Source organism: Aspergillus japonicus (genome assembly GCF_003184785.1).
Source record: "Aspergillus japonicus CBS 114.51 unplaced genomic scaffold BO86scaffold_17, whole genome shotgun sequence".
In the NCBI taxonomy this organism is placed as follows: Eukaryota; Fungi; Ascomycota; class Eurotiomycetes; order Eurotiales; family Aspergillaceae; genus Aspergillus; species Aspergillus japonicus.
Genome location: NW_020291654.1, coordinates 172,398 through 198,327, shown reverse-complemented (window position 1 = coordinate 198,327; position 25,930 = coordinate 172,398). Strand labels below are relative to the sequence as shown.

Below are 25,930 nucleotides of genomic sequence, written 5' to 3'. Positions count from 1 at the left end.
ATATCTCCCATGGTTTCGATCAGTGGAGGCTACTCCGTACCACTCTAGGATTGACCGCAAACATGCCCCTTACCTTCCAAGCCGCACCAGCAATCAAATACACCTCGCTTGATGAATCCTCCAAACCTGATGGTCCTACCTCTCTATCCGAACGCCTTAAGAAGCATAGCTCAACCCTTCGCGATAACTGGCGAGATGCCCTGATAATCTGCCTAAGCATCCTCTGCGCTGGACTCCTACTGGATCGTACCTTGTCCCCGACGAACACAGAAGCCCCCGAGCCCATCCTAGCATACGGTCCGTGTCTTCAAGCATCCAGCCCCGGCCTCAATCCCGCAGAGCCCTCGCTGACGCCGAAGCATAAACCAGGAGCCGACCCCCGCTGGGTTCAATACCACTGGACAACCGGAATCTACAGCGCCCCGCACCCCGAACAAGCCGACCGGGTGCATCAAGCCTGGGCGGCGATCGTCCCCGCGTACGGCTTCGTGGCGGTGGACCACCTCTGGGCGGCGCAGCACCACCTGCCCGCGAGCATGAGTCTGCCGTCCAATTCTTCCAAGGGGGTGTATATCCTTGATGCGTGGGTTCTCCCCTTCCCTCGCCCATAGAACAACAACCCCGAAGAAAAGCTTCCAGCACCGACAGCAATGAAAACCAGTGAATGAGAACACTAAGATAACAGATGAGTGACTAGATACCACCAAATCCACTGCCTAACCATCATCCGCCGCACCCTCCGCGAGATCCTTGAAACCGGGCACCCACCGCCCGGCCTCCCCCTCCAGCACGCCTGGCACTGCTTCGACAGCTTGCTGCAGTACATCGTCTGCGGGAACACGGGGGATACGCTCCTCTACACCTGGGGACGGAATCAGACCGGGGATGGACAGGTACGGAAGTGTGTCGACTGGCGGGGGAGGAAGGAGTGGATTCGGAGGCGGACGGCTTGTTATCGCGATACCGAGACGCCGGTGAGGCTGGTGGATCATTTTACGGGGTGCAACGATGGTGACGAGGCGGGGGATGATGGGATTCGGTTGGATATGTGGTGATTCTCTTTATATAAACATTCAATGGGTGAAAAAGAGGGCGCGGGAAATAGATGAGAGATAGACTGGACTCCCGCCACGAGTCTGGACAGGGAGAAAACCCTTTTCTAGATACAAAGTCTGGAGGGTACTGTACAGGACAGTACGCTCTGAGTATGTAAATCCGACAGCATTGTCAATGTTCTACCACCCCTCCCCTATCGCGGTGTTGTCCATATCCTCGTGCTCGTCATGCAGCGAGTCAGCTCGTGGAAGAAGGCGATGAGCTTCGGGTTCATTGCAGTCTCTTGTGTTGAGGGATAGTGATGGCTCGGTAGCTTCTGTTTCTTGTTAGTATGTGCAGTGCTTTTTGGCATGGGGTTTTTTGAGGCGTACGTGGGCTGATAGCAGCAGCATGCACGGCCAGAAAAAGGCTCAGAGACCAGAACAGACTGGCTCTCATTGTGGGGGGTTTGCTTTGGACAAAACAAGCTGAAAAAAAGCTCTTGGATGGTGTTGTTCTTTGCTCTTCCACTGCAATGAGGAAGGTCGCTCACTGCCTATTTGTAACAAACTCAAAGGAGGACAGCACTGGATGCTCTTGGCACAGACAAACATCCCAATGAATGCACCGTGAGTGGTCATGCGTCGAGAAATAGGAGAGGATGCGAGCCACCGAGTGCAGAGGCTGAGTTGCATCCTTCACCACGGGCAGGGTTTGCTGCCTGCCGGTGCTTGACGTATCGTGCAAGCAAACAACGCCGTGTGCGCTGCTGATGCATTTATATGCGAGCCCGAGAGACTCGCTCGCGTCAATCTCTCCCCTCCATCGCGACAATGAAGCAAGAAGCTGCTTCAACTCCCAGTCTCCTACTCTACCTCATCAAGCCCCAACTCCTCAGCCTGGTCTCCCTTGCCCTCCTCATCAGCAATCTACTATTCTATCTCAGAATCCAGCACCTGGAACTAGCCGTTAACAACCAGGGATTCAGTCAGTCACCACTAATCCTCCACCCCTAGGATTTGCGAGTGCTAACAGACCTCCAACCCAGCCGGAATCCACACCAGCGGCGAAAGATGGAGGCCCTTCCACACCTACACGCAGTACAGCGAAGTCAGCCAATCCGAGTCGGACGCAGCCTGGCGACGCTTCACCACCACTGGATTCGTGGCCATTCCGCACCACCAGGCAGCGGAGTCCGGTCTGCCCCTGGCAGAAGATTTCCCGGACGATCCCAGCAAGGGTGTTTACGTCCTGGATGGATTCCATCAGTTACACTGCGTGGTCTGATCCCATTGCTCTCTATTCGAGTCTGTGTCGGCAAGCCACTGCCCGCGTTTCCGGAAACAAGCTTCTTGGTTCCTCCAACGGGGGCAGTAGAGCTGGGATCATGCAAGGGCTGACCAAGTAGAATAGATATACCTCCGCGATACGATCAAAGACCTGATGGCGGGGGGAACCCTGGACCCCCAGAGCGATACCGACGGCGAGAGATTGGTTCATATCAATCACTGCTACGATGCTCTCCGCCAGGCGATCCAGTGTCGCGCGGACGATACACCGCTGTATATTCCCAACCGGTCCAAGCGCACGGGGGACGGACAGCTGCGGCGATGTCGGGACTGGAATGCTTTGACGGTGTGGGCGGAGAGGTACTCTGCGTGCTGGCCGACAGGTCACTGCGGCTGAGCTAGCTGCTGCTGCGGGGAGGGGGGGATGCGATGCAAACAGGAGGGGGAAATGGGGGGGTGGGAAGGAGGGAGGTTTGGGCATGGGCGAAGCGCTGAGGTTGTTGTGGCGTGCATGCATGCTGTATGCTGTGCAACCGGGGGATCGTCGAAGCTGTTACCGCGTAGCAAACATCTGCATTGCTTGTTTGATCTCAGCCCAGACCAAATTGGATTGGATTGCTGATCGAGGGTCAAGTTCCCAAGCTAGCACCCACTACCTACCTTATAGTAGCTATAGTACTGCATCTCCCTGCTGGTTCGACGCACGGTCAGTTGATGATGGGAACAGCTATCAGGCAACCGACATCCATCAGTAGCCCGTAGACTTCTCCACTCATAAATTCGCTCATGCTTCACGCAAAGATCTGGGTAACTCTTTGGACATGAAAAGAAAAAAAAAACCAACACCCACAAACATAAATAGTAAGCAAACCGCCTCAAACAACCGTAAACTCGAGCAGGTTCGAAGCCGGCACAACCACCCTCGCCCGGCCCCCATTATCGCTCGGCTCCAGAACCTCCCCGCCCAGAAACCCCGGCACAGTCACCACCCGTATCACCATGCTCGTCCAGCGTCCCCCAATCCCACCAGTCCAGCACACAGCCCTTGAACCGATAGCGCAGGATCTCTCCCGTCGCCGGATACCGCGGCAGGTCGTCTTGCGAGTAGAGATGCACCGACCTCGAGTACGTCTGCCCCGGCCGCAGGCTGATAAAGCCGGCCTCTTCTCTCTCCTTGCCCACGTTGACTTGATAGGGATCGTCGGGACCGCTGGGAAACGTGCAACCTCCGTCTTCGTCGTAGGACTCCCATTCCCCATCCTCGTAGCGCTGGCGATACGCGCGGAAGGTTCCGTACGTACGGAAATTGTAGGTGCGGAAGGTGATGGGCCGGGGGCTGTTGGGGGGATCGTCTTCTCTCCCGGCGGTGCCGTGATATGTTATCGTCCACGTTATGGGGAGGTACTTCCTTGGGTTCCAGTGGGAGGTCGTAGCGTTCAGCTCAACGGTGAGAACTGGAGCTCCGGGACTGCAATGGCGGTGGTTAGTCGTTGAGGGCTGTCGGTATCCGTTTTGCTATTGTTGGGGAAGAACACAAATTGCACAAGAAAGAATTGGAAGCAATAGGCGAAGACTTACACCTGATCCGTCCGCTCCAGTGGTGGCGGGCTCCATGCCCGCGGCATCGGTGCCGGCTCCCTCGCCCCCTCCAGCATGAATGAGCATCGCGCCCCGCCGGGAATCACGAGGGGGACTACTGCCGTGGGCTCCGGGGCTGTGGCTTCTCTCGCATCCCCCCAGCCCCAGCGAGGGATTTCAGCGCCGGGCCATAGAATCTCGTAGCGCTCGTCCGGTTGGAGTCCATGGTACGCGTGCCGTTCGATGCGCGGGTGCACCGGAGCGCTGGTGTTCCCCGGCGCAAGCACCCATAGATCCGGGACATCGAGCTGTGAGAATCCCAGGAGATGATGCGGGGGTGGAGGCTTGGTGTTGGGGGCGATGTGCTCGAACGTCACCGGCTCATATTTCCCCGTGGGCAGGTGCCGGAACAAGAGCAACCCGGCCTCCACGCCGGTCCAGTTTAGGATACACGGTTGGTCTTGCTTCTTGCTGCTCTCTTGGTCTGCGGCCCGGTGCGCGTGTATGCGGAAGCCTAGGCTGGTGGGGTCAAGCACGTATTGGGGGTCTGCGGCGCGGAGCGAGATGGTGATGATCGGGGTGTTGGGGCTGCGGAGGCTGTTAGCGTTTGTTGTTTGGGGGCTTGCTGTTAGGGGGGGAGCGGGGCTGAATACCGTCGATCTTGCTCTGAGATTCTGATGTATTGGCTGAATGGGTCTTCCATGTTGAATAACGCGCGGTTTGTTGGGTCTGTTGGCGGGGAAAGAGGCTGCCGAGGGGCTAAGCTAAGAGGAGACGGAGAGAATGACAGTGAGTTGTTAATAAAACCAGTGGTTATTGTGAAGGTTCACGTAGATATGTGGTGAGGTGAGCGCTATGCCATGCTATGCTGTGCTGTGCTGAAGAAGGAATAGTTGTTCATTTCTGTACACTACAAACCTTGTCTAGTAGGTTCACTAATATATTACACTACCCATAGAAAACTTTCCTAGCCCTCTCTGTCTTACTGGACCAGTTCTACTTATTTACACGGTTGAAAGCAGGATACTTGCACAACAGGCTATATCGAAGAGCAAATATATTCTATTCCAGATTCTAGTAGAGAATCTGGAGATAATTCCGGCTACTCTATTGCATGGAGAGGATAAGTCCAAAAGTCAAAGCAACGAAAACTATTACGTCGCGCTCTCCGCGACTGAAACTCGCGATATGTGGTTTCTGTATGTGGTGTGATCATACAGTACGTACATGCCAGCGGTTCAGTTCTGCTGTTTAGCTGCCCGAAAAAGAAAAACTACATTAGTTTTCTTCTATCTCAATTCGGGACGTCTCGAAGGCATGGTGATATCCGACCTCATTAGCTGCTTGCTATACGTCATGCACAACCCGCAAAAGTGCAGTCAATGAGGCTGAGATGTTCGCTCTACACGCAGCTTGAACATAACAAGAGGTCTCTTACCCCCCCCCCCCCGGAAGATCATTATCCGCGACCTTGATCAACTCGAATCCAATGTTTGTCACCGACTCATCGCCTGATGCCGGCCACTCTTCCACCATTCGAGAACCTCTGCATCAACTGGCTCCAGCTCCAAGACCGCACTCTCCGCGCTCTCCACGACAAGCTGCACCCAGTCGACAATATACCCGAGCCGCTCATAGCAGGAGGCCGCTTGGTCCGCAAAATCAGCATACCATTCCTCCCGGGCCGCCGCACTCGCCCAGACCGTGCTAGCTGAGAACCGGATCATGGGATCCTGTTGTGGTGGAAAGTGGTCCCTAGGGTGCCGCACGAATCCCCCCTCGTCGTGGAAGCCGTGCGCGACAGGACGGGCGGCGAGAGTAGGCGACGGATGGATGTAGACTTGGCCCCGGGCAGTAGGGCAGGACATTGTGCTCGTGAACCGCTGATATGCATACCACAGGATGCGCTTGGGACATTCCGCGTCGACGAGGAAGAGGGAGAGTAGCTCGAGATGGCAGGGTTGATCTGTGGGGATCGAGGCGCAGTAACGGGTTATACTCGGGCTGCTACGCGTGATTGTGCCGTCGGCTTGAGACACCACTTCATCAACCAATGTATGGAGTTGGGCCCAGGTAGATGGCTGCGGGGTCTTTTTCCATTCTGTCGATTCGGATTATTCAGGTAAAGCGCTGGAGGTGAAATCGGTGGGAGATGAGTGACTGGTAAAAGAACGTACCGATTAGTATCCCCATCCTGCAGACCCCTGCTCCCGGTGCACCTTGGCTGGTCTCGCGGCCCCAGCGACAACGAGGAAATCCCAGACTATTGTAGATGGCGAGACGGAGTCTATGCACGAGGGACAAGGTCTCGGGGTGCTGGTTGTTCAACTGGAGCCACAACATATCGACTGTCGGTGCTGCAGCGGGTGAAGGGACATCTTGAAACGTTGGAAACCCTCCCTGGCCCATGGCACCCATGGGGCACCAGATGGCCTCGGGGCTGGGACAGATCCGACGACGGGAGGCGACTTCATCGATGCTCTTGCGAGCTCGGACGTCAAAGCGAGTTTGATATTCGAAGTCCTTATCGGAGGTGTATTGGGGCGGGGATATCTGGGTTTGGAAGATCGTGCCAGAGTAAGCGGCGAGAGATACCGATGAACGGGCTGCGAGAGACGTACCCGAGGAGCTGCAATCATGCATAGAAGCGGTAACAAGTGAGGACTGTCTTATGGTGTGCCCGATCAAGGCTTGTAGGTTGTGGCGTACAGTCTGATGGGGAGTCCAGGTGATTGCATCTCGTGGAGTTCGCCAGAGCAAAAGGCCCAAAAAGGTGCGGGACTCGAGCGGCAGTTGTTCCTCGAACCATCCCCCACTGCCACAAACGAGCCCAGGGAAGCCCGAGTCTGAAGGTGCCGTTCTCAGTGACTCAACCACCGCTTGCCATTCTTCCTCAATCCATCGACTCCGCTCTGCCGGGTCATACTCATGCTCGGACCAGTTTGACTGACAGCTCCACCAGCTCGAGAAAGTGGCCAGGCCCCGCAGCAAAGCACAGAGGGAGAGGGAGTGTAACACTATGATTCAAAAAAGGCACTTCTTGCAGTAGAGGAAGGAGAAGGCCAAGCCCGAAAGACAGCTGGAATTCCTGCCACGCGATTCCATCGCGCCATTGAATCAGAAGTACCACCCTCCGAGATTCATCTGAGATCGGGGCCCAGAGAAGACGCTGGAAGCCAGAGACTGTGGATATGAAGACCAGCGACTGCTGCCATAGCATATGTGCGACATGCTGTTCATCCATGAAATCCGCCTCCGGGCGAAACTTGAATCTGATAAGACTGAGGACGGGCGTCTTCGGAAGGTCATCACGCCGGGCCGTGGCTGTCCATTTGATATCGTGGAGGCATGGATCTCGGCTCGGTTCAACGAAGATTCGGTGATTCATAGTATATGAGGGTATGTCATAGCATTTGCTATTTGTGGAGGGACAAAAGAATGAAGGCCACGTCTGGTGCAAGAAGAGAGAGCTGCAAGTATTTATTTCTCAATTCGCTAGCGCCGCCCGGCAACCTTTTGTCTGCACTAATGTGGATTGTCTGGTCGATATTGAAAATCTCTAATTAGATTTGATAATTAAGCTTTTTCTACGTATACTCTACACTGAATAGCCCAGTTGAGTAGAGGAGTATAGTAATCCAGTTTATTACTTATTTGCAGAGATGTATGTTACTATGCTTTATCACTATTTATGCCCATCTTCGAACCCCAAACAACATACTGGTCTACTAGTACGCACACGTGTCTGCATTATGTACTCGGCACCGCCATATGTACCATCATTATCTATCACCATCTTCAAGGCAACATTTCAGTCAGCAACAACATCTGTCACAAAGAGAATGGAAACTCACGAAAACATCTCCGTATGCAGATACACCTCCACCACTCCAGCCATCTTACCACGACCAACACACAACTGCGCGTCAGCCGCCGCATTACGAACGTCGTTGATCATGGATCCAGGCCCACACGTGAAGATGCCGATCTTCTGCTCTGCATTTTCTCTCCCGGGGACAGGAACTGCGGCGGTGAGGAGCTGGGGTAGGTCTGGTCGACGCGCTTGATGATATGTAATCGGGAGGGTAGTGATTGAGCCCGATGGCTGGGTCTCTTCTTTAATTTTCTCGGAGGGGGTGATGCTGGTCTTGTTCGTTACTTCGGGTGTTTTGATGCATTTCTCTTCTTCGTCCCGTGCAGCCTGAGAGGGTGGTGAGTTAGAAGGAGGAGAGGAGTGAGAGGTGATATGGATGTCGATGTGCACGTCTATCCTGCGGGAACCGTTATAATGATCCAGCAGAATCCGATTGAGCTCGCTGGTGTACCAGTCTGCTACTGCTGGAGACTTGGTTGCGAAGATGATGCTGACTCTGGGGAGAGTTCTGGTAGAACCGTTCCCGGCTACATCGGCAATTGCATCGGTGGATGAATTTTTGGGAGACTTCACCCCCCGCAGGACGTCCTCCAAAATCCCGAAGGAGAAACCACCCCCGGACCCTCCGGTCACTAAGATGATATGGCTTAATCGTGCGATATCTGGGTCTCCGGATATCCCGCTGTATGGCCCTTCTAGAAGGACGGGGACAGAAAACCCCGGATGGCGGTTAGCAAGCTGTGCAAGGCGGGCTGTGATGCCGCTGCGGGGCTGGATGTAGAATGTCAAGCTTGGGCAGATGCTCCTACTCGGTACCTGCTTCGAGCTTGAGGATGAGATCGAGTCCAAAGATGTAGTAGACATGGAACTGGGCTGGGCCGCTGAGTCGAACTTCGTCGGATACGTAGAGCTTATGGTAAAAGGATGTGCGGTAAGACTGTGTAGACCCAGTCGAGGGCTGAGGAAACGGATGAAGACGTGTTGCGCGGGTCGCCACACAACGGTAACAGTTGGGACAGTGATACGGAGGAAGCCGCAGGGGAGAAGCTCGAATGTCGCGCGGTGACGGCCATGGATGAGGTGGGTCTTGGCGAATGATATGAGAAGACTCAAGAGATAGATCGCGACAGATGCGATGAAATAGTCCCTTTGAAACATTAGAACATCAAGTTGCATACGCACAAGCCGTAGGGAACACACCATGAGGAGAGACGAAAGTCACAGTGAAAGAAAAAGAAGAGGATAAATAGGAATGCGGCCAGAAGATGCGTGGCCTTGAAAAATTCGTAGAATCGGTTTCTATAAGAGTTAATTGATATTCAATCAGTAGAGGCTTCATGGCTTACCGAATCGCTGGCAGAGACATAAATGTCAAATATGCCTGTGGTATCAGAGCAGCTACCCCCGTCCAGTATGTTATCTCCGTCTTCCACTGCTTCACCATGTCGCCTTTTTGAATATGAACGACAATGAACGGAAACGTATGTACTAAAGCAAGGACGAACATGGCGTAACTAGTCCAGTGGTGGAAGATCTGATAGATCAGCTGTAGCACATTCATGATCGTGGGTGAAACCAACCTGAAGTTTTTCATGGGTTACCCCAGTCAACGCTGAAATAAGATTGGCTTTGGCTCCGAGGGCCCTGTTGTCGGTCAGTAAGGCTCGATCACCGAATATGGCATACTGACAAGACGAAAGGCAGCAGGCCCAGTGCCATCCATCCTGCTCGGGTCGCGATTGGAGGACTGCCTCCATAAGAAACCGTCTCAGTATTTGGCCAGTAATACGGTTGTGGACCGAGGGTCATTGCTATAGAGTATCAGAAGAGTTTGTTCAGCGTACTCGCGTCTGTACCAACCAAGGAAGAAGGCAGCCCCGATAACAATCAAAATGAAGACGCCGGTGGCCGGAAAGTTGATGACGGGTGATGGAAAACTTTTGTAGGCAAGATATCGCCCTGTTGCCGTTGCCCTCTTCCAGATGGCCGTCCTTCGCAAAAACAGGGGACTAAACTTGGTCATCATCCGAAGAATCACGAAAACCCCAACCGTTGCACAAAGGAAGTATATCGTGTTCAGCGCATAGACGTGATCGGCTTGATACCTGTCCAGGAGATATGAGTATACGACACGACAACAGGGGCGAAGACATACCAGTATCTCCAATGTCCATTGCGGTAGGCGCATTGCTTTGCAGTCAACTGGCAGCTATCTGCTCTGGACGAGTGCAACATCACCGGCTGGTCCAGCCATGGTAAACCCATTTTGCACAGAGCCAAGTAGTAAACAAGCCTGTCAGTACTATAGAGCAAGACTGTCCCGTTCAAGAGGGAAAGAAGGTGTTTTCAACGGAAACCCGTGCTTCATCACCGTCAATAGAGAAAGCTGAAGAGCAGAGGAAAACACCACCCGAGCGAAAATCATCCCAGACCGTTGTTCAACCGGAACCTTGAAGACGGCACCTTTGACAGAGACATCGCATTCCGACTCCAGACAAGACCTCCTCTATGGATTCCATACTGGGTCGCTCATTGGCCGGTTCATGCTCAGAATTGAGCACATTTCGCCGGTTAGCGTGGAATGCGGACGCATGCAGCCATCCGGGCAACTCCCCGTCGGGCTGTCGCAGGGCGGCTGGTTTCGTTTTGACGGTGGGACAGTACGAAGCAGAGCGTATCGCGTCAGGAAATTATAATAAGTCTGCATATATCGACATTTGCCAGATTGTGTTGTCTGATATGCGCCTGGTGAGCAGATTTGCGCGGATAGTTTAGCGGTATCGTCCAGCGGGACTGCACTTGAGCAGATTACTCGCGCTTAGCATTGGATGGCTGTACATCATGATCAGAGGAGAAAGTCATAGCGTGTGGCCCATTGTACGATATTGACGTCCGTGAGCTGATGATAAACAAAACATGAAATGAGGAGAAGAAGAGAGGATGTAGTTCCAGTTGTTGTGTATGAGGACGGAGGAGCACTGCAGTCGGCATGCTCATCCTAATCCGGCCTAGTGCCAAATGCTCAAGTATGCTTTCCCGATAAGGACTAGCTTCATTCAAACTACGCTTTGGCGAGCGACAAGTTGTTTACAGACACACTCGGATATCCATCAACCACGCTGCCATCCACCTGCTCCTGTTCCCAAAGTCCGTGATCTTTCAGTGCCTGATATCCGCCTCGGAGACTATCCGCTTGGACCCCCTTGGCCCGCAGCACACTTGTGGCAATACGTGCCGTGTCGCCATTGTAACAGATTACCAGCACATGGTGCGAAACCAGCTGCGCGAGCTTGCTGTCGTCATTGAACAACGTCTCCATCTCCTGCCAGAGTGCCTCTAGCACATCCGGATTGGTGAACGGCTTGGCTGTGTGAAGTCCGAGACTCTGTAACGGAACATTGATCGAGCCAGGGAGGTGCCATGAATCGAAATCGACGGCGGTTCTCAAGTCCAGGATACAGCACGCCGGTCGGAGAGTGATGTTGCTCAGGAGGCCCGGGTTGAAAGACTTGGGAGCCTCGTAGAAGTGCGTGAACAACACGACAGGACTTCGTTCCCAGCTCTCGTCGTACCGATGAAGATCCACCCGCGTGAGATTCTGTGGACCACAGGTTAGCATTATAACCTTAATTCTCTGAGGATGATTCATCCACTCACCTCGTTCTGAATGGGATGGAACCTCTCAGGCTCCAGCCTCTCAAAATACTCCCCAACGTACTGATACGGCAAGTCGCAGCATAAGAAGACGCAACGAACGGAACCATCCGGTCCCGCCAGCTGCGTCAAGGTGCCCCCGCGTTTGCGCTTCTCGAGCATCTGAAACAGGCCCTGCAGGTTGAATCCAGATGATGGGCCACAAACAATTCCTTCGCGGCACAGATCTAGCGACAGAGAGAATGAGTCTGCTGACGTGACCTCCTCAATCATGTCGACGGCGGCTTTCCAGGGAAACTCCACAGGCTTCATGAGCGCGAACGATCGTGGCCCGGGAACTCGGTCCCCTGGTGCGGTACACACCCCCAGCCGCAATACGGACGGCTTCGCCTGCTTGAAATAGGTCCCCAGCCCCGTCATGGTTCCGGAGGTGCCCATGCCAGCGCACAGAACGTTAATCTCGGGGAGTTGCTTGAAGATCTGCGGTCCGGTCCAGCGGACGTGCGCTCCCCAATTGTCGTGGTTCTCGTACTGGTTGGGATTGAGCGTGTGATCTGACTGCATCGACATCTCACGCGCGGTTTGAATGCCGCCCCGTTCGTCGTAAGGATCCGGCTGCGATGGGCCGCCAAACAAGGTGATGTTGAGCCCGAAGAATTGCATCAGCTTGAGTTTGGCATCGCTGGTCTTGTTGCTGAGATATGCTCGGGTGTCGTCTATACCATGCATCACACGTGCTATCATCGACATGGAAATAACTGTCGAGCCGGAACTATACTCCACTATCGTCTGGGTTTGTCCAGGTACCACGCCTGATTCAAGCATGTTCATAGCTGCAGAAGTCAGTGACTAACAACATGCATCGCTGCAAGGGGCGCATGTACCTGGTAAGGCCTTGACATTGTTTGCAGGGTGCATCGTCATCATCTTCGCATAGATGCGCACCCCATCATGATGGAATGGGTTCAGATGCTGTGGCAGCTCTACGAGCGGCAATGGAGGTTGGCAGTCAGGGTTGAAGTACTTCTTGAGGGCATCCGGCCCGAAGTAGACGTTGTGCTCGTTGGTAGTGGCCATGGTGCAGGATGATAACACGGAAGCAGTATGACTCGGTTTTTTTCTCAGAGGGACAGCTGCATGCTTTATGCTCGTGCTATGCATATTGGTGCCCCTCCTTGCTTTGAGTGCCCAAATCTAGACACAACCGTCGCTTTCGGCGTGTGGCAGGATGATGACCCACTGGACGGCTTGCTGTATACGTTCGATGTCTGCTTTGGGTCGTTCTGGTCGATTGCGCACATTATAGTGTGATCAGACCACAGCTACCGGCTGAATCCGGCACTGATGGACATAATGATATCTGCTATATTCGCAAACTCGGGCAGTGCATGAGCGTCTTACGCAGATGGAGCCTATCGAGCAGCTGTAACGAGCGTCTCAAATGCGTATGCTCGATACGGACATAAAGGTCAGCACGGCAGAGTATGCAGATTGTATCTGCAGATCACAAATGAGGACCTTGGCGAGGGCATTTGAGAAGGTTTCTGGACGATCCCTATTAGCCCTAACCGGACGACTGGCCCTTGCTTGCAGACGTGGCTCGCATGTCAATGTAACTCGACCTTATTATAGGGCTTGGCCTAATTAATGCTTGAGGTTCTCTTCCCTGTTAATAATTCATGACTGATCAACTCTTGTGAACCACTTCTGCCCGCATGAAGCAGTTTGCCATTGCTTTTCGCTTTCTGCTTTCCACAAAATGAGCAACACAGCATTGTACTCGGACTCCAAGGGGAGCAGCCCCAGCACAGAAAGTGCAGTCATAGCGTCCGAAGATGTGGAAGCAGAAGCATCAGCTCCAATCACCTTCAACGAGCAAACGAACTATGTCCCCCGGAAGACCATCATCACAGTATGAAGCACCGCCCTTGTTCAAAACCTCACCTGATCAACCGACATCTCCAGATATTCCTCGCATGTTCAACAGTCGACCTGATAGCAATCATGGACCAGACAACATTGGCGGCCAGTCTCTCGATTATAGGCGAAGCCCTTGACGCCAGCGACAAAACCTCCTGGATCTCAGGTGGCTACTTTGTGTCCGTGCCCCAGAATCCCCCAATGACTGCCACCTAACCAAGCCCAACCCAGCACATCAACATGCTTCCAACTGCTCTACGGCCGCCTCTCCGACGTCTGGTCCCGCAAGCACGTCCTCTACGCCGGCCTCGCTATCTTCTTTTTCGGCTCGCTCGCCGCCTCTCTCGCCCAGACCGCGACCCAGCTCATCATCTTCCGCGCCTTCACCGGCATCGGCGGCGGCGGGCTCGTGACGGTCGTGCAGCTCATCGTCAGCGACGTCGTCCCTCTCCGCACCCGCGGAAAGTACCAAGGCATCTTGGGGGCTGTCGTCGCGCTGTCCAACGGCCTCGGCCCCGTCATCGGGGGTCTGCTGGCGACCCACGCCTCGTGGCGCTGGATCTTCCGGCTCAACCTGCCCCTCACAGCGCTTACAGTGTGCTGCGTGATGTTCTTCCTCCCGCTCCGCAAAGTGACGGGGGACTGGAAGCGTAAGCTTCAAGCCATCGACTTCTTCGGCGCCCTGCTCGCATTGGGCGGGACATCGCTGCTGCTACTCGGCCTGACCTGGGGCGGCGGGGAGCGGCCCTGGCGCTCGGCGCCGGTCGTCGGGACCATCACCGGCGGCGGGTTGCTGTGTGTCACGTTCGTAGTCTGGCAGTGGAAAGGCACGGCGTACCCGCTGGTGCCGATGCATATCTTTCGGTCGGGCATTGTCAACGGCGCGTGCATCACCATGTTCCTGCACGGGTGGAATATCCTGGTGCAGCTGTACTACATCCCGGTGTTCTACCAGCTGGCGATGGGGTACTCGGCGCTCAAGGCGGCGGCGATGCTGCTGCCGATCACCATCATGGCTTGTACGCCTTCCCTTGCCATCTGTATCCCAGACTATCCAAACAAGGATCACTAACCGAAAAGCAGCGGTAAGCAGCACGCTCTCCGGTCTGGTGGTGCACTGGCTCGGTCGGTACCGGGAACCCATTCTCTTCGGCTGGGTCGCCTGGGCCGTTGGACTAGGGCTGTTCTCGACCCTCGATGCTTCCTCGGGGCTGGGCAAGCAGATCGGATATGCGCTGCTGACGGGCGTGGGCCTGGGGAATACACTGCAGCCGTGAGCTACCTTTTCTCCCAATCAACTTGGATTTGTGTTCAAGCGCAACGCTAATCCCGACCCCAAAGAGCCCTAATAGCGATCCAAGCGGGCGTCGCGCGACGGGATATGGCCGTGACTACCTCGTTCAGGAAGTACGTGCCCCAGCCACTACATCCCACAACCCTCTATTTCCCCATACAGGCCCAACTCTGACACCTTGGGTATGAAAACAGCTTCACGCGGAACCTAGGAGGAACCCTAGGCCTCGCCATCGCCGGGACGATACTGTACGCTTTGCCTTATCCTCCCAAGTCCCTCCAAACCCCTTCATACTAAGGATACTGACCAAACAAGAACCAACCTCCTCACCACAACCACCACCGCCCTAGCCCTCAGCCCCACCGACCACACCCTCTTCCTCCGCAATCCAACAACCTACCTCGCCAACCTCCCCGCCGCCGAAGCCGCCCAGCTTCGTGCCGCGATCCTCCCGGTCTACCAGCAAGGATTCCGGATCATCTTCCGGATCGGGGCGGGGATGGCGGCCGTCGCGGTCGTGGTGGTGTGGGCCCTTATTCCGCAGGTGGAGCTGGAGGTCTCTTCACCCAAGGAGGAGGGCTGTGAGGGGCTGGGGCCTGGGGCTGAGCCTGCGGAAAGAAAGGGTGGGGAGTAGTGGGGAACGGTTAACGGTGGTGCGGTGTGGCTTTGTCAGAAGATATTAGGTCTGTCTTAGGGGAGGATAAGAGGGTGGTGATATGGCGAATTGGAGGGTATACTAGACGCGCTCTACGTAGTACTGTCTGGTCAGATTCAAGGTCAGAAGTAGCAACACATGATAATTCCTTTTTCTCCAGCTTACAAGATCTTCCGGTTATCATCCTCGAACCTAGGAGGTATAGTTGCCTAGTGAGGAGCAGGGGAGGGGAGGGGAGGGGAGGGAGGAGTGTCATGCAAAGCTGTGGGTGTGGGTGAAGCAGTGCGGTGCGGTGCGGTGCGGTGCGGTGCTTCTGTCCTGCCGACAGCACTATCGATCAGGATACAGGGTACTGTACAGCATATATATACACTATGGCTGGTTCCAAGGCTCCAAGCCCGCAACCCTGGTACCGTACCTTCCTTTCCCTCATCTCGGAGCCATGCTAGCTAGGTTCCTAGTTTCAGTTTCGATAGCATGTGCCTATGCTACGAGCCATTCTTTGTGTCGAGTTTTCGTTTATAGCATGCGCCTATCTTGAGGAAATCTGTGGGGCAAGACTAGATACTTAGCTGCAGAACTGCGGTGTGCTTCCGAGAGCAGAGGTCGCAGTAGCAGTAGCAGCAGTAATACCACCACCACCACCACCACCACCACCACCACCACCACCACCACCACCACCACCAACAGGATCTTGAATATGGTTTGATTGTTAGGGAGAGTCGAGGATTTGCGATAGAGAGAAAATAGAACAACAGGGCTGAGAACGGGCCACTAGCTCCTGATGCTCAAGTTGTTAGTCTACCTGGTAATTCCGTTGCTTCGCAGCACCAGGGTTTGTAGTATGTATGGGAACGGGAGGCACGCCCCGAAGAGAAGAGAAAAGTAATCCCGAACCAGGAAACTTCTCCCAATCTCTACAGCAGGTAATACATCGAGACAAGACAACAAGCCCAAGTCCTGTTGTCTACCCTATCAAGACAGCACAAGACAACGGAACGTCTCATTCCATAGCTCATAGCTCAAGGCTCAAGGCTAATGCTCAAAGCTCAAGGCTAACGTTCAAAGCGCAAGGCTAACGCTCAAAGCTTAGGCTCATAAACACTACGCACCGCACCGCGCCTATCCCCACGGCGCAAAGGGCAGTAACAGAATCCAACATCAAGCCCGCCCATCCCACCCAAAAACCCCAAGCAGCCCAAAGTCATCACTCATCACATCATAATGCCCCTCAAACTAACCCCCCTCCACAACAACCACGCAATCCACCACCCAATCCACCAACGCCTGGGCCTCGACCTTCCACCGGCCCCCGCGCCACACCTCCTCAACCAGATACGTCCACGACCACTTCGGCCCACTGACCGAATGCGACGATCGCATCGAGAAGTCCCGGTTCACGTGCACGTGCAGCGCGCCCGCGGCGGCGGCGGTCGCCGTGCCGCGGTGGCGGGCGTGCCACTCCCTTTCGGCCTTCTCGCCGGCGCGGCGCGCGACGGCCTCCTCGTCTTCGTCCTGGTAGAGCTCGCACTTGGTGCATTCGGTGCAGCGGGCGCCCGGGTTGATGCGGAAGTGCTGGCAGAAGTGTTTGTAGCCTTCTAGCTCTTCTTGTTCGTCGTCATGATCTTCGACTTCGGAGTCGGAGTCGGGGTCGGGGTCTTGAGGTTGAAGTTGAGGTTGAGGTATGAGGTTACGTCGCAGGGGGATGTTCTCTGCGTTGTTGCGGCGACGGGCCGCGGGTGCTCGACGGCGGTTTGGAGCACGACCACCACCACCACCACCGACCCCATTAGTCCACGTCGACGTCAGCGCTTTGCGACACAGATAACACATCGAGTAGCCGCAGACGCAGGTGAGTTTGTTGCAGCCGGTGGATTTGACGAACGACAGCCCGCAGCGCGGGCAGGTGCGCTTGACCGCCGCGGTGCGCGCGGCCTCGACGGTGGCGCGCAGGTCCAACAGCAGCGGTTCATGGCAGACGTGCGGGTCGCGCCAGGGTTTCTGGCAGGCGATGCAGCTGACGCGCTGGCAGGCCGGGTTGGCGCAGGTGAAGCGTTTGGGGCGGCTGCGCAGGGTGGTGTTGAGCAGAGCGGTGCGGAAGGTCGCGCGGATCGCGGCCGGGTTGAGCAGGTACATGACTGTGAGGGGGACGAGCAGAAGAGGGATCAGGTCGAGGATGAACACGGCGATGATGAAGCTGGAGATGAGGCCCTCGCCGCGGAAGCGCCAGACCAGCGCCGACGACGGGTGGTGGATCGGGTCGACCTCGGCGTAGGCGCACGAGGGGCAGTGGATGAGCTTGAGCTGCGACTTGCGCAGGGCGTCCGAGGCGACCCGCGCCTCGAATTTGGCGTAGGTCTCCGCGCCGGAGCGGTCCAGCTGGATCGCCTGTTTCACGACCGCCGCGCTCAGCACCCCCTGGCAGCAATCGTCTTGGTTTAGACCACCACCACCAAAAGGCGCAATGCATTTCAGAGTCACGCGGCCGACGTCGACCGACTTGTTCCACCCCTGCCCGAACAGCGCCTCGTGGATGGTGCGGCGGATGCAGCCGTAGCAGATGACATGCATGCTGTCCGAGCACGTCGCGATCTGCTCGAACGTCACATCCGCAAAACAGCACTCGCATTCGTACAGCGCCTCCGCCGCCTTGGCCTCGTCCTCGTTCAGCGTCTCCGCCAGCGCCAGATCCTTCCGCTCCTGCTCCTCCCTCCGTGTTCGGAGCAACGGGGCCAATAGTGCCTCGTGGAGCTCCCGGTCCAGCTCCTCGCAACCCGTCTCCTTCAGCCGCGGGACCGCCTCCCCATCCGCCACGGCCGGCCGCTGCCACACCACCAGAGGATGCTCATTCTTATCGCGGCTGCGTTTGAACAACGGCAGGAAGCTGTTGAACGTCGCTCGCCAGGTCTTGCGCGAGAGGTCCTGCAGGGTCGGACGCGCGCGAAGGTAGCAGAAGTTTACTTCCGCCAGCACCGCCTCCACCGTACTCTTGCTCAACGCGCTGAACTCCTTGGCTAGGGCAGCCTTCACAGCGGCCTTGTATCGAGGGGATCGGAAGAGCTCGTGAGGAGGGATGACGAGGAGATCACCTCCGCTGGCAGTCGCCGCCGCAGTCGACGCAGTATCTGCTGCTGCTGCGCCCTCATCAGCGGTGTTGCCCGTCGTCCCACCCGGCACGTTCCAACGGCCCGCCACCCATTCTTCTTTATGTCTTAGAAGCTGTTCAACGCAGACATGCAGACGGCTGGTTCCGTCGAACCGGACCAGGAGTTCGCGGAAGACTTCGACGCGGATGTCCGGGAAGATGCGGGCCAGGGATTGCAGGGCATGGTTGAGCTCTTCTTGTTCGCGTCTCCAATCCTCGGCGGCGGGTTTCAAGGCGGCGCTCGTGCGAGTCCGGGAGGTGATTCCGAAAGGGTTGTTGCGCAGGGCGCGTTCGCTGATCATGGCGGACGCGGAGGAGGAGGCATGGTTGGTGTTGCTGTTGCTGTTGCTGTTGCTGTCGCTTGGACGCAGCGGCGGGGATGTCGGGGTGGATCTGAAGCTGGGAACGGAGAACGACACCATTTTCGCATCGAACGATGGGAAAGCCTGAATGCTACATGATAGTCGGAAGAGGCTAAAATGAAGAGCATTAGGCAGCAGCCTTAGATGTGATGATGGTGGTGTGGATTATGGGATGATCGGGCATGGGCGAGAGGAGAGGAGAGGGTGAGATGAGCTGACAAGGAAAATGACCGAATAGGCAGAATCATCGGATATCAAAGGCGGCCTTCCGCCCTCCCCACCACATACACTACCCGGTGGAATCTGTCCCAATTTCCCCAATTTCCAAATAATCTAAATAAGACTACCTTGCAGGATACCATGAAGTGCAAATCATTCATTAACGTTTATATACACAGTCTGAGAAAGCTAGTTTTACTCATAGATACCTTTACAATTTGGCCTTGGCACCCTCCAACAGCTCGGCACCCGCCCCTGTAATGGCCGGCTTGCCCGTCTCCACCACCGTCGTCTGGAAGAGGACGGTGTTGCCCTCCTTCCACATCTCCGTCTTCAGGGTCTGGCCCGGCAGCACCACCCCCGAGAAGCGAACCTTGAGGTTCTTGAAGGGACCAAACGTGCTGAACACGTGCTTGCCGGAGACACCAAGCGAGCACAGGCCGTGCAGGATCGGGGTCTTGAAGCCACCCACCTTGCTGAACTCAGGGTCAATGTGGAGGGGGTTGCGGTCACCGTTCAGACGGTACAGCGCGGCCTGGTCCTCGGACGTCTTCTCCTCGACAATGGCATCGGGCTTGCGCTGAGGAGGCTTGTAGGCGGCGGTCGCAGCCTTGGGGCGAGGAGCCGTGGGCTTGGGAGACCCGCCGAAGCCGCCACTGCCACGGATGAACACAGTCGACTCGTTGTAGAAGAGATCCTCGCCGGTCTTAGCATCCTTGGTGGTGTACCCAGAGACAACCAGGGCGGCGTTGCCCTTGTCCACCACGTCGATGAGCTTGGGGTAGGTCAAGGTCTTGGCCTCGGTCGGGATGGGGAACTTGCGGACTTCCATGTACTGCTCGCCGTGCAGCAGCATCATGGGCGAGAAGTTGGCCACAATCTCGTCCATGTTCCAGGGGTTGGCGGTGTTGAACCAGGGGACCACACCGTAGGTGGGGAGCGCCTGGAAGTGTTCGTTGTTCTCGTACACCAGAGGCAAATCGGTGCGCTTGGCGCCAACACTCAGGTTGTAGAGGATGACGTCGCGATCAACGAAGTCGAAGGGAGTGCCATCCGTCGTGGACTGCTTGGCCTTCTCGATCGCCTGCAGGACCTTGTTGCTGCCGCTTTCCGCGCCCTTGCCGCTACGGTTGGACATGTTGGCCATGATCTTCTCAGCACCGGCCTGGCCATCTTCCGGGTGGTCCGCGCGACCATCCTCGAAGTTGGTGATCTGCTTCCAGTGGTTGCGCACTTCCTCGGGGGTAAGCTTGACATCCACCGGGAAGCCGTGGCCACCGGCGCGCTGCCAGCGAGTGCGGGTGAACCAGCCACTGCCGCATTCGTAGAGACCCTTGGTGCTGGGCTCGGGCATAATGTCAGAGGAGAGAAGAACCACCAGGGGAGCAACATAGTCGGGCTTGAAGGCCTGCACCATCTCCTCAGGCATGATAGTGCGGGTCATGTTGGTACCGGCGTTAGGAGCAATGGTGTTGACCTTGATGTTGTACTTGGCGCCCTCCAGAGCCAGAGTGCGGGAGAAACCGAGGATACCGAGTTTCTACTGTGTGTCAGCAATGCCTCACCCGACATGTTGAGAGTCATCTTACCGCTGCGGCGTAGTTGGCCTGTCCAAAGTTTCCGTAGATACCGCTGGTGCTGGCGGTGTTGACGATGCGGCCATACTTCTGCTTCAACATGTAGGGCCAAGCAGCCTTGGTCACCTTGTAGGTACCACGCAGATGGACATTGAGGACGGGGTTCCACAGGTCATCGGTCATGTTGGTGAAAGCCTTGTCGCGAAGGATACCGGCGTTGTTGACCAGAATATCGATGCGGCCGAAGGCGTCAATGGCCGACTTGACCACGTTCTCACCGTCTTCGCAGGAAGCCTTGTTTCCAACGGCCTTTCCGCCCATCTTCTTGATCTCCTGAACGACGGGCTCGGGGTCGACGAGATCGTTGACAACGACAGCAGCGCCGTACTTAGCGAAGAGCAAGCAGTAGGCGCGACCCAGACTGAAGCATGTCAGCTACTGAACAAAAGCTTGTGTTCAAAGATACGTACCCGTTGCCACCACCGGTCACAAGTGCAACCTTGCCCTTGAAGTCCGGCTCCTGTCCTGACTCAGCACCGGACAACTTCAAGCCATCCTCCAACAGAGCCATGAAATCAGCCGGGCCGGAGGGATAGCTGGGCTGGGAGAAGTCGTTGACATCGTTCCACTTCCTCGCAATGGCTCCAGGGGTCAAAGTGGCGTCAGTCTTCAAGAGCGCACCCTTGGCCCGCTCCCAGCGCAGCTTGGCGGCGTGACCACCACCGACCTCGTAGATGCCACCGGTCTCAGTCGTGTTAGAGGAGTGGACCAGAGCAGCCACCAAGGGGACGACCCAGTCGGGCTTCAGGTTCTCGAGGACATCAGGGGGCATAACGGTGGCCGTCATCCGGCTAGCAGCTATTTTACCATCAGCGGGATTTCCAACAAGCGGCCAACCATCCGTGCAACATACCAATCGGAGCGATCACATTAGCAAGGATGTTGTACTTGAAACCCTCCTTAGCCAACGTCTCCGTGAAGCCGACCTGACCAAGCTTGGCAGCTGGGAACACTGATTAGCCCGACTCCTCGACATGATATTCTTCCCCACCAAAGACCTACCAGAGTAATTCGCCTGCCCAAAGCTACCGAACAAACCAGCCGAAGAAGCAGTGTTGATGATGCGGCCATACTTCTGCTTACGGAAGTGAGGCCATGCAGCTTTGGCGCACTATCAAGAACAGTCAGGTCCACTCCACCTAGCATTCCGCCCCGGATAACAATCCCAACCCACCTTATAAGCACCATACGTGTGAACCTTGTAGATGAGATCCCAATCCTGATCCTTCATGTTCTTGAAGCTAATGTCGCGGAGGATGCCGGCGTTGTTGAGGAGCACATCGACGCGGCCGAAGTTCTTGATGGCGGTCTCGATGATGGCCTCGCCGTTCTCGACGCTGTCGTAGTTCGCGACCGCCTTGCCGCCAGCAGCTCGGATCTCGTCGACGACCACATCGGCAGCCTTGGTATCGATTTTACCATGGTTAGCATCCATACGCCGGAAGAGTGTTTAAGGAAGGTTGCATGTGGCACAGTTTGTGCGACCCTACCTACCTTGGAGGACTTGCCCTCGCCGGAGTGCGAACCGCCCAGGTCGTTGACGACGACGTTGGCACCTCTCGATGCGAAGAACAAAGCATATGCCTTGCCCAGGCCGCCGCCGGCTCCGGTGACGACGACGGTCTGGTTGTCGAAGCGCAGCTCCGCTGACATTGTGTGTGTGTGTGTGTGTGTGGTGGGTGATATGTGAGGGAGGAAGAAGAAGAGGGGGAGGGAGGGGAAAGGAATGAAGGAATGAGGGAGAACGGTGGTTGTGGGTTGTGGGAGAAAAAAAGGTGTTGAATTTGCGGGGTCAAGACGGGGGAGGGGAGGAAATAAATGAAGAAGTTATGGAGATGGGGATCAAGAGAAGCTTAAGAGGGAAGAAGAAATCTGGGGAGTGTTGGAACTGGAGACGGTCGCAGTGTTCGGCAAGAGCTGGGAAGGGAACCTCGGTATCTTGGATGGTGGAGCTCGGAGGTTGATCTGGGGGTGGCAGATGATGCTTCCTTCACATGCCGGACACCCCCCCGTCAATGAGATAATCGGGCATTTCAGAAAGTGTACACTCGGTTGGGACTTGGATTTTGGATGTGTTTGATTTATGTATATCTATTGGAAATATTGTGTTCCTGTTCATTCGACAAAGTCATGAAGGATGATCGACTTGTATCCTTCCCACATCCATCCACCGGCCATTTTCCCGACTCCATCGCACCTCGATGAGGCTATTCCTCATCGGGTAGACTGGGTCTTCTTTCTTTGAGCGGCAGGCCTTGCTGACTCAGATCGGACCATGTGATCTCTTCAACGCATTTCAATTGTCTTCAACATGACAGCACGTGGCTGTTCCTCGGGGTGATCCGGAGGATAATCAAGATTCATTGATTGAGGCAAGATGTGCCTATTACTGCATATATCGCCCGATGTTAAGCCCCATTTGTATATTGAAATCCAAATGTGAAGGAACTTTTCTGGAAAGAATCATAACTATAGTCATAGCCTGCCGTTCTTAATATACCTCCGTACATATATGTTGTTACCAAGAACAGTGTGCATCAAAAATTGACAGAGTTTGACACTCGCGATCCATATCATTATTATAAGAATGCATATCAATGCTCCTATGTCCAGCTCAAACCGAAGCTGGACGAGACACACGAACCATCCCACGGAGGGCGAATGACCATTCTACCGGGCTTACAGAGACAACCGACTAGCTTCCAATCGGGAGAACAGAGAGCCACAACCGCGAGTGCCATCAGATGCTAGATTTCCTTCTGACTGATGTCCATAGATGACATAGTGCAGGTCAAAAGTCATGTGTAGTGAAGAGGTGTGACCTCAAAGACAATTTGTCCAGCATTGCAGACTATTTCGAGCTCAAAAGATGTATGCCTATTGAGATTCTAATCCAGGGATCTGTCTTGAGCAGATCAACGAAACAGAAGACGACACCAAGAACAGAAGTGAGATTGTGACTGTGAGTCTTTGCGGAAGCCACCAGCCAGCCGGGTGCGATGGTGAAAATACTTCGCCGAGTACGAAGATCAATTGCTGCGATCCCTTTCCAAAGAGCATCAACTCGAGGGCCATAGGTGCAGTCTACACGGCTAAAAGCTACACAGATACAAGACTACAAAGCGACAGAAAACTTGAGTTGCCTGAACTTTTTGGATTTTCAAACTGCTACGAGGACATATCTAAAAATCCCGGACCGAAACAACCCAGTACGACCAGCAGGTGGATAGAAACATCTTAGTTCATCTGGCGGATGAGAGCGTTGATGTTCTCCTCACGGTTACCGTAGTCACCACCCTCGATGAAGTGCTTGAACTTGCGGGTGTGGAAGCCACCGGTGGGGTTGGAGAGCTTGAAGGGCCAGAGGAAGTTGTTGGCCTGCTTGAAGTTGGGGCCGACGGTGTAGATCTCGTGGATCAGATCCTCCATACAGACGATGCCGTACTTGCCGAGGTGCTCCTCGATGATCTGGTTGTCGGTAAGGGCGACACGCTCCTTGTTGACCTTTCCGTAACCGCGCTTGTAGACGAGCTCACGGACGGACTTGAGGTTGGGGTAACCGTAGGCGATGTAGGGGTTGATGATGGTCAACATCTCCTGGGTGGCCTTGGTGAGGCGGACGAAGGTACCGTTGTTGATCTGGAGCAGACGGAGGAGCTGCAAGATCTTACGGGGCTGGGGAGAGATCTTGTTGATACTGCAGGACATTAGCATCACACCTCATGACAAAAAGGACAGAAGAAAAGAACATACCCCTTGATACGGATAACGAAGACAAGCTTGGGCTCCTCAGGAACGTAGAAGTTACCCTCCTGGCGGGCGACGCGGCCAAGGCGGATCTTCTCGCGCTCAGCATCGCGGTACTCCTTGACGTAGGACTCGGCGCGCTTGAAGATAACGGCACGCTTCTCCTTGTTGGCCTGCAATGAATCCAGTTAGCGAGCGAGTTCACCCGAAGACTCATGCAATGCAGAAGATGGGAAGCATCATTATCAGCCCCGAAAGATGGTTAACAGAAGCGATAGCATCGACCGTAGTCTAATCGCGTGGTAGGTAGGTTGTCATCACCGTAGATGCACAAAACAAAGTAACAAAGACAAGCACAAACAAGGACAAGCAAGAATACTAACCTCCTTCTTCTTCTGGGCCTCCTCACGGGCAACGGCGCGAGCCTGCTCCTGGCTCTTGCGCTTCTTGAGGAGGGTCTCGGGGACGAGGACCTGGTCCTGGGTGGGGACAGTGCTGCAGAAGAGAGTCAGAATCGTCTTCTGCGGTGAAGCAAGTAGACTTTCGCCGAGTGTAAGAACTGCAGCTACAACGCCACATTCTCGTACTGAAGGCAATAGATGAAAGCACTCGACGACATAGCTTCGATCGGTGAAGTGTGGTTTCATTTGCCTGTAGTAGGTGATCAAGTGCTACTCAGTATGCATTCTCAGCGATACCTTTCGCACCCACCATCAACCAGGTCAAATAGAAATACCAACTTTCCTCATCCGACAAGACCCTAAGCATAACGCTCAGGAGGGTTCGTTGTAGCATTACGTCTCTCATTCCTCCCTCCAACACTAAGGAGTACAAGGAATCCTGAGAATGACGATAGCTCACAACAATGATTTCTGAGGAGAAGGCAACATCAAGTGCTTTCAACCCCAATACCCCACGGACCTTCCGTTCAAATCCCACTATCCGCCCATCCCTCCCAATGTGATCATTTCAGAGTCCATAAGGAGTGAGGCGAAGCATGGATACTAGAGGATGAAGGTCCGGCGCGGGAAGAATCGAGCTGGTGGGTTGCCCAGCGAAAAACCGTGTTCCAGGTAAGTTTTCGCAGCTTATATCTCCAGCGAGAGAAATATGGACGACTGTAACTGAAATTCTCACAGGCTCATAGCGAATGAACACCTGGGAGAAAATCAATGAACAGGGTGGTGTCTCACGTAGCAGTGGAGGCCATTGTGACGGTCCGATGAGTTCGCGAGTTGGGCGAGTTGGGCGAGTGCTGTCGTACTGGGAAGAAGATCAAGAAGAGAGAAGGAAAAATCGCGGCCGCGCTTCGAGAAAAATGGGTTGTGGGTGGGCCTGCTGGCGCTAGTCCCGGGCGGGCTAGCTGCAGAAGCCAAATAGCCCTACCATCCTGGGTAAAGCGTAGCCCTTATCGACATGCGGGCTCTTTATTACCACGTGACCAATCATGATAAGCGCTCGGGCCCGCTGCTGCCTCAGGCTTTGAAGTCAGTAGTCTTGGCCTCGGGCATATGACACCAT

The 25,930-nt window shown here is 55.1% G+C and overlaps 9 protein-coding genes across 9 annotated transcripts; 2 read left to right on the top strand and 7 right to left on the bottom strand.

Moving 5' to 3' along the window:
* Window positions 1–62: 62 nt before the first annotated feature.
* On the top strand, window positions 63–611 carry BO86DRAFT_310619 (uncharacterized protein; the record flags this gene model as incomplete). Its single annotated transcript, XM_025667874.1, has 2 exons — window positions 63–297; window positions 373–611. The coding sequence occupies 2 exons, from the start codon at window positions 63–65 to the stop codon at window positions 609–611; spliced, it is 474 nt and encodes a 157-aa protein (XP_025528767.1).
* A 2,333-nt stretch (window positions 612–2,944) lies between these two features.
* BO86DRAFT_388378 (uncharacterized protein) lies at window positions 2,945–4,766 on the bottom strand. Its single transcript, XM_025671838.1, has 3 exons — window positions 4,556–4,766; window positions 3,903–4,490; window positions 2,945–3,792 (listed from the first exon to the last, which is right to left on the bottom strand). The coding sequence occupies exons 1-3, from the start codon at window positions 4,603–4,605 to the stop codon at window positions 3,261–3,263; spliced, it is 1,170 nt and encodes a 389-aa protein (XP_025528766.1). The 5' UTR covers window positions 4,606–4,766; the 3' UTR covers window positions 2,945–3,260.
* A 632-nt stretch (window positions 4,767–5,398) lies between these two features.
* Window positions 5,399–7,290, bottom strand: BO86DRAFT_447468 (uncharacterized protein; the record flags this gene model as incomplete). Its single annotated transcript, XM_025676588.1, has 5 exons — window positions 5,399–5,635; window positions 5,672–6,003; window positions 6,080–6,807; window positions 6,854–6,990; window positions 7,030–7,290. The coding sequence occupies 5 exons, from the start codon at window positions 7,288–7,290 to the stop codon at window positions 5,399–5,401; spliced, it is 1,695 nt and encodes a 564-aa protein (XP_025528765.1).
* A 462-nt stretch (window positions 7,291–7,752) lies between these two features.
* On the bottom strand, window positions 7,753–10,041 carry BO86DRAFT_310492 (ferric reductase family protein; the record flags this gene model as incomplete). Its single annotated transcript, XM_025667863.1, has 9 exons — window positions 7,753–8,007; window positions 8,062–8,602; window positions 8,681–8,923; window positions 8,977–9,075; window positions 9,123–9,310; window positions 9,357–9,420; window positions 9,467–9,587; window positions 9,637–9,881; window positions 9,932–10,041. 9 exons carry the CDS (start codon window positions 10,039–10,041, stop codon window positions 7,753–7,755), a joined length of 1,866 nt encoding a protein of 621 aa, XP_025528764.1.
* Window positions 10,042–10,837: 796 nt separating this feature from the next.
* On the bottom strand, window positions 10,838–12,589 carry BO86DRAFT_455503 (putative cysteine synthase B; the record flags this gene model as incomplete). The annotated part of the gene is made up of 3 exons (XM_025677118.1): window positions 12,315–12,589; window positions 11,434–12,263; window positions 10,838–11,374 (listed from the first exon to the last, which is right to left on the bottom strand). The coding sequence occupies exons 1-3, from the start codon at window positions 12,505–12,507 to the stop codon at window positions 10,838–10,840; spliced, it is 1,560 nt and encodes a 519-aa protein (XP_025528763.1). The 5' UTR covers window positions 12,508–12,589.
* A 600-nt stretch (window positions 12,590–13,189) lies between these two features.
* Window positions 13,190–15,278, top strand: BO86DRAFT_427753 (putative MFS drug transporter; the record flags this gene model as incomplete). Its single annotated transcript, XM_025675564.1, has 7 exons — window positions 13,190–13,342; window positions 13,396–13,529; window positions 13,582–14,369; window positions 14,434–14,623; window positions 14,692–14,757; window positions 14,839–14,892; window positions 14,960–15,278. 7 exons carry the CDS (start codon window positions 13,190–13,192, stop codon window positions 15,276–15,278), a joined length of 1,704 nt encoding a protein of 567 aa, XP_025528762.1.
* Window positions 15,279–16,486: 1,208 nt separating this feature from the next.
* BO86DRAFT_388376 (E3 ubiquitin-protein ligase) lies at window positions 16,487–19,009 on the bottom strand. The gene has a single exon (XM_025671837.1). The coding sequence runs from the start codon at window positions 18,864–18,866 to the stop codon at window positions 16,536–16,538; it is 2,331 nt and encodes a 776-aa protein (XP_025528761.1). The 5' UTR covers window positions 18,867–19,009; the 3' UTR covers window positions 16,487–16,535.
* A 154-nt stretch (window positions 19,010–19,163) lies between these two features.
* mfp (putative peroxisomal multifunctional beta-oxidation protein (MFP)) lies at window positions 19,164–22,414 on the bottom strand. Its single transcript, XM_025671836.1, has 7 exons — window positions 22,157–22,414; window positions 21,837–22,064; window positions 21,665–21,773; window positions 21,516–21,605; window positions 21,073–21,460; window positions 20,615–21,023; window positions 19,164–20,565 (listed from the first exon to the last, which is right to left on the bottom strand). Exons 1-7 carry the CDS (start codon window positions 22,313–22,315, stop codon window positions 19,237–19,239), a joined length of 2,712 nt encoding a protein of 903 aa, XP_025528760.1. The 5' UTR covers window positions 22,316–22,414; the 3' UTR covers window positions 19,164–19,236.
* A 1,389-nt stretch (window positions 22,415–23,803) lies between these two features.
* Window positions 23,804–25,676, bottom strand: BO86DRAFT_447464 (60S ribosomal protein uL30). The gene is made up of 4 exons (XM_025676587.1): window positions 25,603–25,676; window positions 24,793–24,904; window positions 24,416–24,582; window positions 23,804–24,359 (listed from the first exon to the last, which is right to left on the bottom strand). Exons 1-4 carry the CDS (start codon window positions 25,617–25,619, stop codon window positions 23,900–23,902), a joined length of 756 nt encoding a protein of 251 aa, XP_025528759.1. The 5' UTR covers window positions 25,620–25,676; the 3' UTR covers window positions 23,804–23,899.
* Window positions 25,677–25,930: the final 254 nt, after the last annotated feature.